The 18,565-nt window shown below is 42.9% G+C and overlaps 1 protein-coding gene across 2 annotated transcripts in view; it reads left to right on the forward strand.

Moving 5' to 3' along the window:
• The window catches only part of SCG5 (secretogranin V), a 53,363-nt gene extending 35,030 nt beyond the window's left edge, over positions 1-18,333 (forward strand). Inside the window, exons 3-6 of one of the 2 annotated variants that reach the window (XM_010981171.3) lie at positions 2,018-2,167; positions 6,583-6,692; positions 13,616-13,669; positions 17,757-18,333. In XM_010981171.3, coding sequence (XP_010979473.3) covers positions 2,018-2,167; positions 6,583-6,692; positions 13,616-13,669; positions 17,757-17,852 — 410 coding nt within the window. In that variant the 3' untranslated portion in view covers positions 17,853-18,333. Of the gene's footprint in view, positions 1-2,017; positions 2,168-6,579; positions 6,693-13,615; positions 13,670-17,756 lie in introns of both variants that reach the window. The other variant, XM_010981170.3, reaches the window with a different exon arrangement.
• Positions 18,334-18,565: the final 232 nt, after the last annotated feature.

An 18,565-nucleotide genomic window follows, 5' to 3' on the forward strand; every position in this document is an offset into this window, starting at 1 on the left:
AGAGTAAAGTTTTTTCTTTTTTTACTGAAGTAAAGTTGACTTACAATATTATGTGAATTCAGGTGCACAACATAGTGATTTGATATTTTTATAGATTATTCACCATAGAAAATTTATTATAATATTTTACTGTGCTGTACATTACATCTTTGTGAGTTATTTATTTTGTAATTACAGGTTGGACCTCTTAATAACCTCCACCTATTTAACCAAACCCTCCCTTCAACCTCCATTCCCCTCTGGCAACCATGAGTTTGTTCTCTGTGAGTCTGTTTCTGTTTTGTTATATTTGTTCGTTTGTTTTGTTTTTTTAAGATTCCATATATAAACGAAAACATACAGTATTTCACCTAGCATAATACCCTTCATATCCATCCTTGTCATAAATGGCAAGATTTCATTCTTTTTTTATGGCTAAGTAAGATTCAACTGAATATGCATACCACATCTGTATCCATTCATCTGTTGATGGACATATAGGTTGCTTCCCTGGCCTGGCTACTTAAAATAATGCTGCAATGAATATTGGGGTGCATGTATCTTTCAGTATTTTTGTTTTATTTGGATAAATAGCTGGGAGTGGAATTGCTGGGTCAGATAGTAGTTCTGTTTTTAAAATTTTGAGGAACACCCGCACTATTTTCCATGGTGGCTGTACCAAAGAGTTAATTTTATAAATAGAAAACCTAAAAGAAGTATCCAGATGTTCATAGTGCTTTGAAGGGGCAACAATTTTGTAAGTTTAGAAGGCAAGAAGAAATCACAAAAGGTAATGACAAGAAGTCTGACTACATAAATATTTAAAACTTACATTAGAAACTATTACGGTAATAAGTAGAATTCAGCCAGACAACATGGGAAGATGTTTGCAGGAACTGTAACAGCCAAAGACTGATATCTTTATTATGTAAGATGTCCATGCAAATTGATAAGAGAAACACTAAAATTCCGAGAGCATAAACAGACAACTCACAGAAAAGAAATTAAAGCTAGGAAACAAACACGTGGAAAAATATTTGGCTGAACTAGTCATCAAAGACATTCAAAATAAAACAGTAATTTTTCAAATTAGCAAAGAAAACATAAAACTTTATTTTTATAAAACCCAATGCTGGTAAAGATGTTATAAAAATGGTATTCTCAGATTTTGTTGATGATATTTTATAAATTGGTACCTCCTTTTTGGCAAACAGTTTGTCAATATAATACAATGAGCCGTAAAAATATTTATAGCCTTTGCCCCAGTAATATGACTTCTGGGAATCTATCCTGAGGAAGATTAATCCAAAATATGGAAAAAATTAAATGCCTAAGAGTAAATTGGGAAACACTAAATGGCCCGCAGTGGGGGAATGATCAGTATGTTGTGGTAGAGCCACCGGGTGGAAGACTACACGGCCACTTATAACATGGGAATAGACGCCACGTGACCACGTGCTTTAAAAGTAAGTGAAAAACGGCTAAACACTTAGATATAAAGAGATGTGCGGAGAAGACAAGATTGAAGTAAATACACCCAATTTTAAGTGGCCAAACTAGCATAACGGGAGGACAGAGACTTTTTTCTCCATCTCCCTTTTCTTGGTAACAAGTGGTCATTCAGCCTGTCCACTTACCTGGATGCCCGTTGCCTCCTTGTCTCTTCCCCAAGCTCCGTGCCAGCTTCCAACGCCCTCCCCATCTGTGTCAGTGCCACTCACGCTCCGACTCGTCCAAGAAGCCCTCCCCATCCCAGCAGCCAAATGAAACTCTCCTTTTACTCCGCTCCCACTGCTGCATTGTAACACGTCTGTTATAGCACAGATACAGTGTGCCCTGTGTGGAAGCGGTGTGTGTGCAGTCTGTGTCTGTTTCCACAACTAAATTCTTAACCCCCTAGAGGGCAGGAATGGTTGGATTTCCTTTTCTCTCTCCACCGTGTGGAGCACAGTGCTTTGCCTGTATGGTGTGCCTGAATAAATATTAGTTGAAGTGAATGTAATTGCACTGCAATGAACTACCTGTGCTTCCCTGGCAGGTGGAGCTCATGAAGGCCTGCAGCACTTGGGTCCTTTTGGCAACATCCCAAACATCGTGGCAGAGTTGACCGGTGACAACATTCCTAAAGACTTCAGTGAAGATCAGGGCTACCCAGACCCTCCAAATCCCTGTCCTGTTGGAAAAACAGGTAATGGGCATGCCCCTGGATTCCCATGGAAGGTAGAGGCTTTGGGAAGAAATTTAAAATTTTAACATCAGCTGCACATATTCAGAGAAATACCATTTCTAGTCTGATGAGCCCCTGTGTACCTGGATGAAGGTTGGAAAGGAAAGTTGATTCTAGAACCTTCCGTGAGTTCAATATTCAGATACTCCCACAGAGGACTCTCTCGCCAAGGCTTAGTCTTCTGTCTCTCTCCCTCTTTGGGACTGATGCTCCTTTCTGACTTGCTCCACTTTTAATAAAAAGGGAGAAGTATTTTCTCTTTTTCAGCTCTTCTGTGGTACGATTGCGGCCCATTTGTAGTTTCTCTGGAACTTATTGTTTAGTTTGTGGATGACCCGTGCCCATTTGTTTCCCTCACTTCTTTTGACAATTGACATTTCAACTATGTCGTAACCAGTCAGCATCTATCCTGAAATCTGTCTTTGGGGGCTGGGAGGTAGCATGAGAGAGAGGGGATCCAGTAAGGTAGGGATGTGGTTAAGGAAGGGGGTTGAAACTTTCATGGCTACTCCTGTCTCCCTCCCGCTGTCCCACCCCCAATGCCAAAGAGAGCAAATGGTGAGTGGGCTCCACTTATGCTGGGCTTCAAGCAGCTTACCTTGGTGGTTAAGAGTAGTGGCTCTGAATGCAAACCCAAGGTCAAGATATGTGACCTTGAACAAGTTAATGAACCTCTTGCACCTCAATTTCCTTATTTGCAAAGTGGGGGTGGTTGTGAGACTTAAATGAAATTATCCATGTTAAGCACTTGGCACAGCACATAGCGCAGAGTTAGGACTCATTCAGTGTCATCCTGATTATAAATAGCTTTGCCACTAATAAGAAATGCATCTCTCTCCTTGGGCTTGTACTGACTTCTAGCACCAGAGTAGTCTTCCCTAGCCTAATAATAATAATAATAGTAATAATAATAATTATAGCGATATTTATTATCCCTACTTTACATACAAGGAAACTGAAGCTTAGAGAGAAACTTGCCCAAGGTTATCCATGTAAACCAGTAGCTGATGCGAGACTCAAACCCAGGTCTACCTGACTTAGGACCATGCGTTCAACCACCATAATGTGCTGCGTTGCTCTGGAAATTCTTGCAGTTATGGCCCCTTAGCTTTTCTTAAACACAATATGAACTCTCTCTGGAAAATAATCCTCTTTCATTTAGGGTGAGGTCTCTGTTTTCCATAGTGGATAGAGCCCCCATTCTGGGATGGGACGATTAAAGTAGTTGGATGTGGAGATGCTGGCCCCAGACCCCAGAGAAATCTGAATCACTGCACAGAGCCAGTCACTTCAGCCACATTTCACTTGCTTGTGGGGCTTTGGATGGCTAGGAATGAGACAGGAGGGAAGGGGGCAGGGGACAACCATTAAAAGGAGTGACACAGCAATTAAGGACAGGACAAACTGGTTAGAACCAAGATGGCAGAAGACTCGACTTCCAGTAGACCTTGAGCCTCACGGCACACCCACAGGTGCCATGACCGACCGTTCCTAGGCTGACTGTAAAAGGTCAAAAAGTGTAGGGGCCCGATTCCTGGAAATCCCTACCCCTTCCCCAAAATAGTTGGAATAATCGTCCCACTCGTTAGCATATGAAATTACTGAGCCCATAAAAACCAACAACTCTGTACCTCGTGGTCTCTGTCTCTCTTGTCTTCTGAGACAGCCCGCACTCTGTGTAGTGTGTGTCTATTTTTACTTTAAACTAAACGCCCCCACACCTGTTGGTCTCTGTCCCTCTTGCCTGTGGAGTGTGTATCTCTCCCTTCTGAGTGAGACAAATCGCACTCTGTCTAAGGAGTGTATATCTCCCTGAATAAACTTGCTTTCACTTTACTATGCCTCACTCTTAAATTCCGTCCTGTGCGAGGCAAGAACCTATTCTCTGGCAACAGGAAGAAAGGCCAGTTCAGAGTTTGAAGAGTAATGGTCTCCATGGGGATTTGGGTAAACTGATTAGCTCTAATATAGTACAGTGGTTCTTCATGTGTAGTCCCGCAGCATAAGCGTCACCTGGAAACTGATTGGAAATGCAGATTTTCAGGCCCTACTCCAGACCTACTGAATCAGAAATTCTGACAGCAGGGCCCAGGAATCTGTATTCTAACCTGCCTTTCCTGTGATTCTAGTGCATACCAACATTTGAGAACGGCTGTCAAGAAAACCAGAGTTTGGGTCGAGAGATTTGAGTTCTAGTCCTGATCACAGCATGTCAGTTTATTTCCCCAAGCCTCAGTTTCTTCATGTGTAAAATGAAGACGTAGTCAGTGCCTTAAAAAATGTTCAATGTAGTCCTAGCTTATCCTGGAAAAAAGAACTATGTAGATCTGTGTAGTCAAGCACTTTGATGCTCTGAGACAAGAGCAATCAGGGCAGGCTGGTAGAATTGAATAAAAACCCAGCTCCCAGACCCTTTCTAGAATGAGATTATCTGCCATTTCTTTCCCTGCATTTCTATTAAGCTAACATACTTCTCCTTTTTTGTTCTACCATAATTTGCATTCTAAAAAGGAAATCACTTGCTAAATTTAGCCATTATTTGTAAGAAATTGCTTGGGATCTGCCTCACTGAGAATCATGACACCGCACAGTCTAGCAATCCAAGAATAGAACCTTGACTTCCCCTCCCAAGCCGTGCCCGCCTCTGAATCATGGCTGGCTCACCCCGTAGAGCAGCAGCCGGAACTCAGTCTGTCCTCATCCTTGGAAATAGGATGTGAATTCCAGGGCACATTTTCAGACACCTTGGGTTCCCAGAGCAGGGTTTTATCTCTGCATCTCAGTCCGGGGTAGGGGGCCACTCAGAGGTACTTGAGAAACAATTAGGAAGAGGTTGTAAAGCTGCCATATACAGACTACCTGACCTCTCTGGCTTTGCTATTCCTCTCCTACATGTTAATTGCTGTAGATAAAGAAGTGAGATAAAGAGTCCAGTAAGAAGTGGGGAGCCCCATTGGAGCCACATTAGGGATTTGTTTCAAATGCCGGTGCCTTCCACACAAGCTTCCTGCTGCTAAGAGCTGAGAGACTGGATGCTGGAAGGCGTCAGAGCTGTCTCGAGAGACCAGACTACCTGGCTGATTGTATTAGACCCCTTGTAGCCTTGACTTTGATGGAAAGGCTTGGAAAGGAAGTCTCTCTCATTCTCCTTGTCCTGCACAAAATTCACAATCCCTCCACTGCCTCCCCCCCACCCCCTTTAAAGCTGTTGTCTAAAGCACATTAGAGACAGAAAGAAAATGACTCATTTTCTGAGCACCATGTCTAGTGATGATAGAGCTTAGGTAAAAGCAGCAGCCATGAGGGATAAACCTTCCTTGGGTTTGAATGGAAGGCACCCTTCATTTCAAAGAGCAGTGATAGTATGAACTGTCATTTAAAGAGAGATGGTGGGAATGGAACTAAAACATAGAGCAAACCTATTATGTACCAGGTGCTCTTTATATAATCATCTCTGTCCCTCACAGTTACCCTGTAAGGTAAGGATTTGATTATTTCCATCTCAGGAATGAATAAATGGACTTAGAGAGACCAAGTTAACTTCCCCAAGGAACCAAACTCATCTATCACTTAAGAACTAGGATTTAAACTCTGAGCTCAGGTCTGTCTGACTTGAGGCTTACCCTGTTACCGCTACAACACACAACATCAAGTACTGTCTAATAATTATTGCTCTTATATAATGTACTTTCTCCTTGAAGCCAAAATCATTTCTAAAGAGCTCACTCAAGGGAAAACAGAGTGAGTCATGTGTCATGAAAGTCTATTAGTTAAGGAAATACTCACTGTGATAACAGATAAAAACAATAGTAGCTTAACACAATAGAAGTTTATTCCTCATTTGTGTGAAGTCCTGCCAGAGCTGGGTGAGGGTGTGGTGGGGGTGGATGGTTCAATGACCCAGAATGTCATCTTTTATCTTTACACTTGACATCCGCAGTTGCCCTGGTCAGCAACATGTAGCAAATAGACCAACATATGGTGGGGGTGGGGGTGGTTTCAGGGAGGAGGGAAGGGGGTCTGTAAAGAAGATTTTTATGGGCCAGCCTGGAAGTGGAGTACATCACTTCTGCCCACATTCCATTGGCCCAAACCCAGCCATATGACTCCACTTGATTGTGAAGCAAGGCTGGGAAATTAGCTGTGTGCCGACAGGGAATGGGAAGTGGGTTTGGTGAACAGCCAACCAGTCTCTGCCATGGAGAGGAGAAGAGTGGGAGTCTGGGGTGAGCAAATCCCAGAGGGAAAGTGACTTAGAGTGACTGATGTGAATAGATTCTGACCTTTGGATGTCTAGTTGTTTTTAATAAATTAACTCTTAGAATAACAATAGACGCCTTGGCTGTTCCTCAAAAACCTTCTGTTGTTTGCAGTAGATGATGGATGTCTTGAAAACACCCCTGACACAGCAGAGTTCAGTCGAGAATTCCAGTTACACCAGCACCTTTTTGATCCAGAACATGACTATCCAGGCTTGGGCAAGTGGGTAAGTCCCATCTTAATTGCTCATGGGTCTTATACTCTGGTACTCTGAAGGTACTGATGACAGAGGTGAGCAGCGTGGGTGGGGAGAGAGAAGCAAAATTGTTTAGAAGCTGATGTTTTCCAGAAATCTCTGGTTCAGAGGGACTTTAATTCCAAACCACACTCAGTATCTAGGGTGCAATATACCAACCCATCCCAGGAGTCAGTGACCTGAACCAGTCTCATGGGCTGTGGTCTCCAGAGGCTTCCACAGCTATGTCATAACACATCCTAAAGTCTCACCAGTGTTTCATGCAGCTCTTACAGGAAGTATATGATTTTTCGTAAAAAAAAAAATACATATTAAGAAAACTTGCACGTTTTATCTTTAGACTGAGGGAGATGATCTCTACAGAGATAAGGGAAAACCATGCCAGAAACTTAGAAACAGACATGCAATTCTGTTTTATGAAAAGAGAAGAAACATTCCAAAATGTGTAGCAGTGAACTTGCTGTCAATACCAGGCAAGAATCTATAACTGTCCACTAAGGAAATTGTTTATAAGCCCTTGGGAAGAGAAATCATGACCATTTGGCATAGGTCTGCTAAAAACAAGTTTTGTCAATCTAATTGTATTCATTTACTTGCCAGCTTTATTCATTTACTTGCCAGCTTGATGAGGGAAATGAAGTGAGCATGGTGCATTTGGACTTTGGCAAAGTATTTGATGAGCTCGTTCACGATCTCCTATTGCAAGAGGTGGAGGGATATACAGCCTAGGCAGAAGAACATCACCAGAAGGGAGCTTGTTAAAGAGTCCATGTCAAGAGGGAGAGAGCTTTCACATGGTATCTGGCATGTCTTAGCACTAGCCCACTCCACATTTTTATAAATGTTTGTAATAAAAACTGTAGAACATGTACTTATCAGATTCTCAGAGGATGACACAAAGCTGGAAGGGATAGCACTGAATGACAGAGCTGGGATTCAAGAAGATCCCAACAGGCTGGAACAGTGAATCGAACAAGATCACAATCGAATGGAGATGGATCTAGCTTCCTGTGGTTTGGCTGATGTAATCAAGCCAAAGCCATGTGAGAAAAGTGGAAAAATATTAAGGAGTGTTGGTTGACATATATGCAGGTGGTCAGTGCATCTGTGGAAGGAGTGAGTAAGTGAGGAACGAGCAGATGCTTCTAACTGCCTAAGCCCGTCTAAAGCCACAGGTCTCTTCGCAGCTCATTATTGGCAGCCAACCTTGCTGCCTACTTGACTAGGAGTATTGTGGTTTTAAGACTAAACTCTCTTCCTTGCTTCTTCGTGGTTTCAGAGAGAGCCGTCCCTCTTCATTAATGACCACTGTCATTTTTCCATCATCTTTTCCATCATCCAGCCACTGAGTTGTTTCCCTCTACTGTCAACATGCATGTGTTTCCTGTCTTAAAACAATAAAGCAACAATACCCTCTAAGTTCATTTTGCTTCCTCCAATATGCATTCTTCTATTTCTCGTCTTTTTCATAAGCAGTTCTGTTAGGGAGGATTTGTAGAGCCATTCTGAAGCCTACTAGTAGAGTTTAAGTGTGTTGAATTACATAGGCGAGTATCTATGGGTTCTTGAATCGGAGGCTGAAATTATGAAAGTCTTCTATAAAAGAGTTATTCTGGTGGCATATAGAAAAATGAAATAGAGAGGAGACTAAAGGCAAGAAAAAAAATAAAGGAAGTAATTCTAGTTATGAAGGCTGTGAACATAGTGGATTCAAGTGAATCTCTCCAACATGAGAATCCAAGACATTTCAAAGGGGACTGGGGAACTGACTGGAATTGGTATATGGTATAAACATAGTGAGGAGGGAAAAAGGGGCAGTCAGGTTTATGTGAAATAGAAGGTATGAACTTTTCCTCTGAGAAAATTTTTTACAAAAAAGAAAGGAAGAAGAGAGGGAGGTAGAAGGGAAAGAAGGGAGCAGAGAGAGGGTAGGAAAAAGTAGAAGACCAGAGTGGAGCACTGAAGGAATCCATGAGAAATGAGCAAAAGTATTGCCAAACAGCAGCAAGGGACAGGATGGAGCCTGCTTCGTTCCAGGCACAGTGCTAGGTGGTCCATGTACAGTAGTCATCAAGACATGGTACTGGTCTTCAATGAGCGTACCATCTTGTGGCTGAGATGAACTGCATAAAAAGAAAATGAACTCAACATTAGCACTGTTTAGCTTCAAGATCTAGTTCTACCAGGAGTACCAGGTACAATTCCTGGGGAAGATGGAAGAGAAGAGTGGAGGAAGACCCAGGACTGAGGACTCACATGGCCAATTGTACAATATCCATTGAGGACGTCAAAGGCACTAGAAAGGGCAGCACTGAAGTCTAAGGTGAGAAGGTGCCTCGCATGACTGACGGGCTGGAAATGAGTAAAAGGAAGCAAGGAGGAGATGGAGAACAGTCTGAGGTCAGAGAGCCCAACTGAGGATGTGGGAGAGATGGAAGCTTCTCTCTTGCCAACTTTCCTCGCCTCTTCTTGGAAACCTTTACAGATTTCTCTCATCAGGTTCCACTCCCTCCCAGCACTCCTGGCAGAGGCCAACCACCATCTCTCATTCTCTTTGCTTCTGTCTCTAAATATTGATTTGTTTTCTCTTGGTCACCCCAATTCTTTGCCTACATCAGAACTAAAGCCTAGAAGTTAGGACTATTACAGATCGATGACTAGGGACAATGTTTACACACCTTTCATCATCTGTAATGATGTGTTTGTTTAAACTTAAGTTTCCTTCATTTATTTTATTATTACCACCTAGCAGCCAAACATAGTTTGCTTGTTCTTCACAGGCAAGTGTGAACTGAGTGTCTTGCTTTTCTGGGCTGGGGTCCCCAAGCCTTCCTTAGTGTTTATAAAGAATGATGGTCTCAAGCTTGTCGTAAGCTCAAGCATCCTTAAAGTTAACCAAGGAATTTTCTTTCACAAGAGGACTGCACATGAGACCTTGATTCCTTATTTACTAGTAATGTTTCCCTGTCTTTGACATTCCCTGGAGCTCAGCTGGGTCTCGAGCAGTGATTCACATATTATAAATATCAGTGTCTGTCCGATTTCCTGCATTTCTCTCTCTTTGTTAATGCATCAAGACACATTTATGAAATGCACATCACATGCCTTCCAGGCCCTGTGTTAGGTGATGGGAATACAAAGATGAATAATAACAGTCATTGTATTTTGTAACGAGGCAGTAAATAGTCATATACGTTGAGCACACACTGTGTGCCAGACACTATGCTAAATACTTCACATGAACTACTTCATTCTGTCTGCCCTTCTGATCATGCTCATTTTACAGATGAGAAAATACATGCTTAGAGGGTGCGAACAGCCTGCCCAACACCGCAGAGCTGATGATCGGCAGAGCTAGGATTTGAACCAGATCATTTGACTCCAGGAGTTCTGAGAAACCCGGAGAAATGCTTCATCTTTTCATAGGTCATCACTCACAGGGTGTCCTGTTCAGTGGTCTGTCCAGTCCTATCTAGCACCAATGTCTGTCTCCATGGAGTGGCCATAACCCAAGGCCGGCTACCACAGATGTCCATCACCCTCTCCCTCACGCATTAACTGCCGAGTGTTACTCACTTCTGAAAAAGCTGTCTCAAAAAGCAGTTGTTTCTCCTTTCCAAGTGCCTCTCACATCTTTTCATCAGCAAGTTGGGTGACTGTAGGCTCTTCCTGAGCCAGAAGCCGCTGAACCTGAGCTTGAGCCTGAGTCTTGAGAGAACTGGGACAGGGCACCCTCCACCTCTCTTTGTCTTTCACACCCTCAACGTGTCTGAAGAGTTGAATGCTCTTTGGTTTGGGTTTGTCTCACGTTTCCATGTGACTAGACATGAGCTATGCCTTTCTGGTATGTTCTTGGTGTCTCACCTTGGGAGGCACAAGATGTCAGTTTGTCCCAGGGTTGGTGGTGACTTGGTCATAGTGGTGCCTGCCAGGTTTCTCCAGTGTAAAATTGCTGTTTTTCCCTTTGAAATTAATAATTACTCTGTGGGGAGAGACTTCAAGACTGTATAAATATTCTGTCCCCGTTAAACTTTCAATGAACAGTTTCAGTATCCATTGATGATCCTCACCAGAATCTGTTACAACTAGGGTAGTTGTGAATGGTGATGTTTTTAAAACTCTATTACTCTTTTGATATTTATTGGTTGGCATTCTGTTCTAAGAAAGAGTTTTCCCCTACTCTCCAATTTATTTATTTATTTTAAAATTCATTTATTATCAGTATGGATTCATTGATTCCTATTATTTTGCTGTTCAGACTCTCCTAGATTTATTCAGCAGGAGTCTCTGCAAGCTGGCTTTTCTTTCCTTTCAACGTATCTCATCATTTTTTTTTTTTTTTCGAGTACTTCCTGACTTTCTACCCAATTAGATATCCCAAATTCCTCCATGTAGTTTCGCTGCTCAAGTCCTGGAATCAGACATTTCTCCAAGAAGACTCCCTGGTTCCATTTAGGAATGCAGTTTGAAACCAGGATCTGGGCAGTTGTCCAAATTCTTGATGGCACAATGGAAAGCCCTCTTTATGAACTCAGATCTGCTACTCACATGGAAAACAGGCTCACCACGCCCCCTCCCCACCCCATCTACGAGGAATGGGTGTCAGAAGACGGGCTGGTTTCTCTTCATTCATTTGGCTACTTCTCTTACTCACACTAGACCTGCCAATCTCTGCCTTTAAATCCACACAACAGCAGGGCTAGTGGGTATGCCCAGCCACTGTCAGGCAGGGGTAGGAGGGCATTCTGCCAGTCCTAACCTGTGCTCTTAGGGAAACACAGGGACCATCTTTTCGAGGAAGCCTTGCCTGACCTTTCCATTTCTTTTTTTTTTTTAAATTGAAGTATAGTCAGTTTACAACATTGTATTAATTTCTGGTGTACAGCATAGTGATTCAGTTTTATATATATATATATATATATATATATATATATATATATATATTCCTTTTCATATTCTTTTTCATTATAGGCTATTACAAGGTATTGAACATATTTCCCTGTGCTATACTGGTGACCATAAATTTGTTTTCTATGTCTGTGAGTCTCTGTTTTGTAAATAAGTTCATTGTGTCATTTTTTTAGATTCCACATATAAATGATATCATATGGTATTTTTCTTTCTCTTTCTGGCTTACTTCACTTAGTAAGATGATCTCCAGGTCCATCCATGTTGATGCAAATGGCATTGTTTCATTCTTTTTTATGACTGAGTAGTATTCCATTGCATATATATACACAACATCTTTATCCAGTCATCTGTCAGTGGGCATTTAGGTTGTTTCCGTGTCTTGATTATTGTCAGTAGGGCTGCATTTCTTTTTGAATGAAGGCTCTTAGGGGTATAACCTGCCCCATGACCTTCGAAAGGAGAGTAAAGTGCTACTGCTTTTACCCCACTGGTGGCACAGTGGACCTCTGCCGTGGCTGATGGGCTGTTCCGCCCCTTGGTACCAGCTCTCGGGCCCCTATGCACTCCCTCCTGCTCAGGCAGCTCATCCTGATGATGCACACAGAGAAGCCTCTTTCCCCACCCCCTGTCTCCCACCCCACTCCCCCAGCTCTGGCATCAACTCCCAGGACATTCTCTGAGCATCAGGAATTGTTCATCCGCAGGAAGGCAACTACAGACGACAGGAATGAGCCTCCCAGCAGTCTCGTCCTTCCTCGGTGAATGATCCGCACATCCGCCTTTTCTCCCTTCTGACATTAAACTGACCAGCTCCCCAAGCGAGCATGAGATGGAGGCTGTGGCCAGGACCGGCCTTTTGGGCCGTGGAGGCTCCTTGACGCCCTGGCATGGCCTCTGTGCATAGTTGAGGTTAGGCAAGAAGTACACATGGTAAATGGTGGGTGGAGTAGATTTTAATGAACGTGAAAACTATGAAGCTCATTCTTGGCATTTGTCATTCATTTCCAAATCTACCATGAAAAAGCACTTGATATCCAGGCAGCTCAGAAGATACAAGTGTTGTATAAACTTGTTTCTTACCAGGACTCTGTCATCTCCTTTTTTTTTTTAATCGATGTCAGGGTATTTTATTTAGAGTAGGATGACTCACCTCTTTTATACATTATCTCCCTCTGATTAAAAAAATAAAATAAAGAAACAGTCCATGTAAACCCCTAACTCCCCTTCTCCCTTTTTGTCTTCAAGTTAAGTGTTCTGCCTTTTATAATCCCAATAGAAGGGAAATTTATTCGGCATGAATCTGATATTCTAGAGCCCATTAAATCCACTGTGTTTGAAATTCAGCAGTATGTGGAAATGCTTATACAAACTGTGGTAACAGAACCCATTCCCCGCCACCTCAACATAATTTTCCTTCTGCCAAGAAGTTTTTTTGGCAGTTTTTAAAAGGTTCACTCTATTAACAACATTATAGACCAAATGGTTTTCCGATTGTCTTGACTGGGGGCACTGACTGAAGCCACAAGAGAAAGGTTTGCAGAAGTCGGAATGTCTCGTTGATTTACATTGAGGATTGTTGCTAATAGACACTGCTCCGAAGAACAGTTTATGTGTACAGCTCATAAAAAGGAAGTTCCATACAAAAGTGAAATAAGATGAAATTGTTTGTTTGGAGCAAAGGCTGTTCAAAGTGAGGAGATGGGCCTCCGGTGCCCCTTGTGTATTACAGTGTCGTATTTTCTTGTTTACATGATTGTCGATGACACTGCAGTGCCTCGGGGCATCGTCGAGAACTTTATTTAAAGCTGCGTAACCACTGGCTTTTCTCTTGTGGTCTCTCTGACACGCCACTCCTTTCATCTAGTTTTGTTTCCAAAATATGCGTATGCAAATATCCAGGGGGACGCAGCAAGTATAAAATAAACGGTGACCGAATGTGATTCATATTTCTGCGTTTGTGTTTTCCTTTCTCCCCGCTCCAGAACAAGAAACTCCTTTATGAGAAGATGAAGGGAGGACAGAGGCGCAAGCGGAGGGTAATGCCTGGCTGGCGGGGCTGGCTCTTGGGATGCTGGGAGCTTTCTGAGTGGAGCAGGTGGCCGGCGGTTACCCTTGGCTGTTGGAAAGGAGCAGAATCTTTTCACAGGCAGTCCTGGGAGGGCTGAAAATTTGTCCCGCGTGACAAGGGCTGTGCCTAGAAAGTCTACCCTTGGTTTTTGCCATGGTTTCCCCCAAACTTTAGCACATTCTTTTTGGTGGAATGCCAGGTTTTGTGATGATTTCACTGCCTCCATTGCACTCACAAAATGCCTGTTGCATCCCTCCCGTGGGGTGGGAAGCAGGGAGCATATGCGGGGATGTCTGTCCTCAAAGGGTCTGTAGGCCACTGGGGAAAACTGCTCCCACATCGGCATCAATTACATAAAAACCCAACGCAGGAACCAGGAAGTGCTGAACTGTCTGCTCCAGGCAATAACTTTGAAGGAATGTGGAGGCAAAAGAAGAGACGAACAAACTCATTCCTTCTACATACCTTTCTCCTTGGCCTAACCAGATTGATGGAACACTCCACTAGATCCATTGTATTTGTTTGCTGACTGGTGAGTTTCCTATAGGCTTAGTTTTAGCCATCTCAGGGCTGCCCAAGGTGGTCTGGACCTTGGTTGGGTGCTGCGCCTTTAGCCCCAACAGGGTTGCTTCTTGTAAAGGCTGGTGTCAAATCTGCTTTGAGACTCCAATGCATTTTATGGTGCTGAGACTGAACAAGTGGTCAGTGTAGCTTCTTCTAATCTATTGATGCCTTGAACTAAGATAGAAGAGAGAAGCCATAGTTACAAATGTAACTGTAGCTGCAGTTACAGCGATCCATGGCACCCCTCATCCCCAGAGAACTTACTGACGGAAGTGCCTGGCCACCTGCTATTTTTTTCTGATCAGATGGAGGAAAAAGTTAAAGTTCTGCTATTACATAGCAAAGTGCTGCCAGATAGTAACCATTTTCATTAAAATACACAAACCAAATTGTATACCCAAGGCTGTTTATTTAGAACAGCAAGTGCCTGGATCCTGGGAAAATTTGGGAATCTGGACAGTGGTCATAATAGCCCTTCTGAATAGTTTTGCCAAGTGCAGGCAGGGAAGGCTTTAAGAGGTGTGGATTTTCTGGAATCAGCATTCACTCCTCGGGCCCCTGAGACAGAAAGTTCCAGGCCCCTGTGCTGCCTGACACAATACAGAGGACCCATGGCCAGTTTTCTATTCAAGAAGCAAAAATTTGCTTTGGAAACAGATCTTCTTCAGAGAATGAATGTGGCTATTAGGGGGTTTTATTGGGTGATTACAGTTTTCAGTGGCAGATGGTGGCAGGAAAGGTCCGAAGGGTGTGATATGGTCTTGAGAAAACATCAAGAAATTTCTGTTCGAGGAGCTCAGAATACACATAATTTACCCATAGGATGGCTTCAGTGTCTCCCCATGGCACAACAATGGCGTTTTCCAAATAAGACCAATGACCATACCAAAATGAGCAACTTAGCAAGAAGCTTTCATTGTCCCTGCTTCCTTCTGCCCTGACTTGGTTAATGCCTGTGGGTCATGATTTAGGCCATTCTTCCATGAGACCAGTGATGACCAGAACTCAGGATTCTGGCTAGGACACATGTTATAAAGGATTTTACTTTGGCCTCCACTTCCTCCACATAGGAAAGGCTTAGAGTTTATGAAAATAAGGGTCACTTTGACCCAGAGCTATCAAGTTCTTCCTATTCTCGGGCATCTCCAAAGATCTGTGCCCATGTCATAAACCATGGGCCTCTCAGGACTGATAGAGAAACAGAACTTGCCTCCCCTGTCATCAGGCGTCAGATGATGTTCCCATCTTGATGGAAGACTTAAATCACCCCCTCGAGTGCCCGCATGAATAGAAAGAAATTATAGGCTTGCTTTTGTGAAAAACCCAGGCTTTCTCCAGTGAAGGTCAGCATCTGCCATGGGTTTCCAGAGGTCCTCCAAAGGAGGGATCTGACCCCAGTGGTCCTGCCAGTTGTGAAATGGGAATAAAGTTCTCTGTGGAACCTAGCCAGCCTGTCACCCAAGGGACGAGATACGTATATTAGTGCCTTCAGTTCTTCAGAGGATAATTAAAACCGAGTATCATTGTTCTTACGTATAGGATTCAGTACTCTTAGCTATTTATCAAAAAAGTTCAGGTGATTTCTCCTTTCACTTCCTCATTAATTTACTTCCCTTCCCCCTCGAGCACTGGGCCTGTTCTGGGTCTGAGCAGAAGGCTGTGCTCTCATGAGGGTCCCTTACTGGGAGGGGTTCTCCCCAAAGTTACAGCTGGGGCCCCACGTGGTTAGAACTCTCTACACTTGTTCAAATCCAGTTGAATTCCTAGTTGCTCCAAGAGTAAAAGGTCAATTCACCTTTTAAATGACTTTGCAAACTTTTTAACTCGTAAGATGTATCTTGTTAATATTTGAGATCTACAGTTTATCTTAAAGAGTTTATCCACCCTTTATTCCCATATTTGATAAACATGAAGATCTCTTATCTTTTTTAACATATTAGAATTTTCAGAATAAATATTCCAAAAAAAAATCAAAATATTTATAATACTGAATACACTTTTTCAGTCCACACTTGCTCCGCCTAGCCAGGGATTCTGATACGGTTCCCTGGGGTAAGCCAGGCCATTCTAGTCGACAGTCACTGATATAAAAAGTATTTCAGTTATTTAAAATATTTTACAGATGCTTCCCAGCAAAGTGCTGTTCTTTGATGACATTCACTTTTCAGATCATTGAGGACTTTGCATACTTTGTAATTCTCAGCTTGTTTGTGGTGCATTTTTGCAGGATGAGTTGGGCCTTTCATCCTTCATGCTTTTACCTGGCAGAATGTGGAAGGACATTTACAAATACTGAACTCAGGTTCCCAGGCCGCCTCTTTTGGAGGATGTCTGCTCACCCTTTGCAAGTCGTGGCAGTGTCCCATGGGCAAGAGAGACCCCTGCAAAATGCCTCCATTCACCTCTGGAGACCAGGGGTGCCGGGGACCGCTGCGACTACAGCTGCAGTTACATTTGTAACTACAGCTTCTCTCTTGTATTCTTACTCAGTTACCGGAAGGCAACTTCCATAAACAAATATGTTCCAAAACTTCAGAGTCTTTTCCTGCTTGCTAAATACTAGGTTGTAAAGCTCCAATTACTAGTTCAAAGCCAAACCTCAAAAAATAGATATGTATTAGAGAAGGAATGGCAAAGGCTTGATTCGTTCAGAATATTAACAGAGGAAAGGCATTTCAGATGATGGAGTCCCGAGTCAAAAATGAAGGAGCTCTGTGTATAACTTTTCTCTTTTCTTCAGCTTTTGAGTTTGGCTGAGGGAACATAGAAATGATTGCTAAAGCCCCTGAAAAGTAGGATACTCCTCTTTAGTAGAATACTGCTTTGAGGGGGGCGAGGAGGGCACAGCTCAGTGGTAAAGCTTGTGCTTAGCATTCATGAGGTCCTGGGTTCAATCCCCAGTACCTCCACCACCACCACCATCAACAAAAAAGACGAGGAAGCTGAGGCATAGAAAGAGAATCTCAAAAGTAAATAAGAAAATAAATAGAATACTGCTTTGGAAGAATCAGTTGCAGCAAGAGGTGATCTGTGACCAGTCTGTAGACACTAATTCCCATTTGGCCCTACTCGGTCATCTTCTTTCCAACATTCTTCTCATAAAATGATTTAAAGCATTTCGTATTTGCTCTCCCCCTAAGTAACACCATAGACTGATAATACTCTTTCAGGCGGGGCTTTGTATCTAAGTTAATGGTGAGAGTTTATTAGCTGGTTCACTCCAAATCTTTATGCTAAAAGAGGGGGGGGCGCATATTACATCTGAGAAGGAAATCTACAGTTGTGCAAAAGACACAGACACCTCTGCCAGTCAGTGTTTCTCTGGCCGCTGAGGTATTGATGAGTGCCCTGGAGTAATCATTTGGCAGGTGGCAGGTACCACTGTTACTTATTGTTAACCCTGTGGGCCAAAAACAATCCTTGTTGGCCTCTTCTGTGAGATGTCTGTATCTGATGTTCAGGGTTGACACCAAACCATGTATTTTTTTCAGAGTATCAATCCATATCTACAAGGACAGAGACTGGATAACGTGGTTGCAAAGAAGTCAGTCCCCCATTTTTCAGATGAGGAAAAGGACCCAGAGTAAACTGGAGATGCTGGGAGGAAACCCACGCTGCCTGCCAAGCCTCCTCGGTATTGCTTCTGCGCACGTGTTATTAGAGCCGCTGTGAGTGGCAGCATGTTTCTGATTTAGACAAATATGGATGCAAAGCAGCTGTATTTTGATACCGTGTTGTCCTGTACACCGATAGCTCTACTTCCTGCTAAATTAGGATAAGAGCCCTTTTTTTTGTAAATGTAGATCTGCAATGAGCATTAAAATTAAAGTGTGTATGTCAACAACAGTCAAAGGCAAATAAATGAAATGTCTGCCGATTTCTTGGAGTTTAAAATGGTGTTTTGGGTGGCACTGTTTTGACCAAGGCTGTAAAAAGCTGGCATTTGATTTTGATTATGTAGTTCATCCAGCCCTTAGGCATTGTTACACACCAGTAAAGACGACTGCACCCGGGAGGAGGAGCCAACACATTTCACTTGGCTGCATCTTAATAAATGTGTACGTAGGCGCGGGTGTGAGAAGTTTTTTTTTTAATGTAGAACATCATAAAAACAATGTCTTTGCTTACTATAACAAACTCACTATGATCTTACCTGATCTTAATAATACTGTGAAGTAACTGGGGAGGGGGGCACTGGTATTATTGTACCCATTTTACAGATGGTGGGACCGAGACTCAGAGCGCTCCTATGAAGCACTGAAAGTGGCAGTCAGTACTTGGGGACTAAGATCTGCTGACT

Source organism: Camelus dromedarius, chromosome 5, assembly GCF_036321535.1.
Source record: "Camelus dromedarius isolate mCamDro1 chromosome 5, mCamDro1.pat, whole genome shotgun sequence".
NCBI classification, from domain to species: Eukaryota; Metazoa; Chordata; class Mammalia; order Artiodactyla; family Camelidae; genus Camelus; species Camelus dromedarius.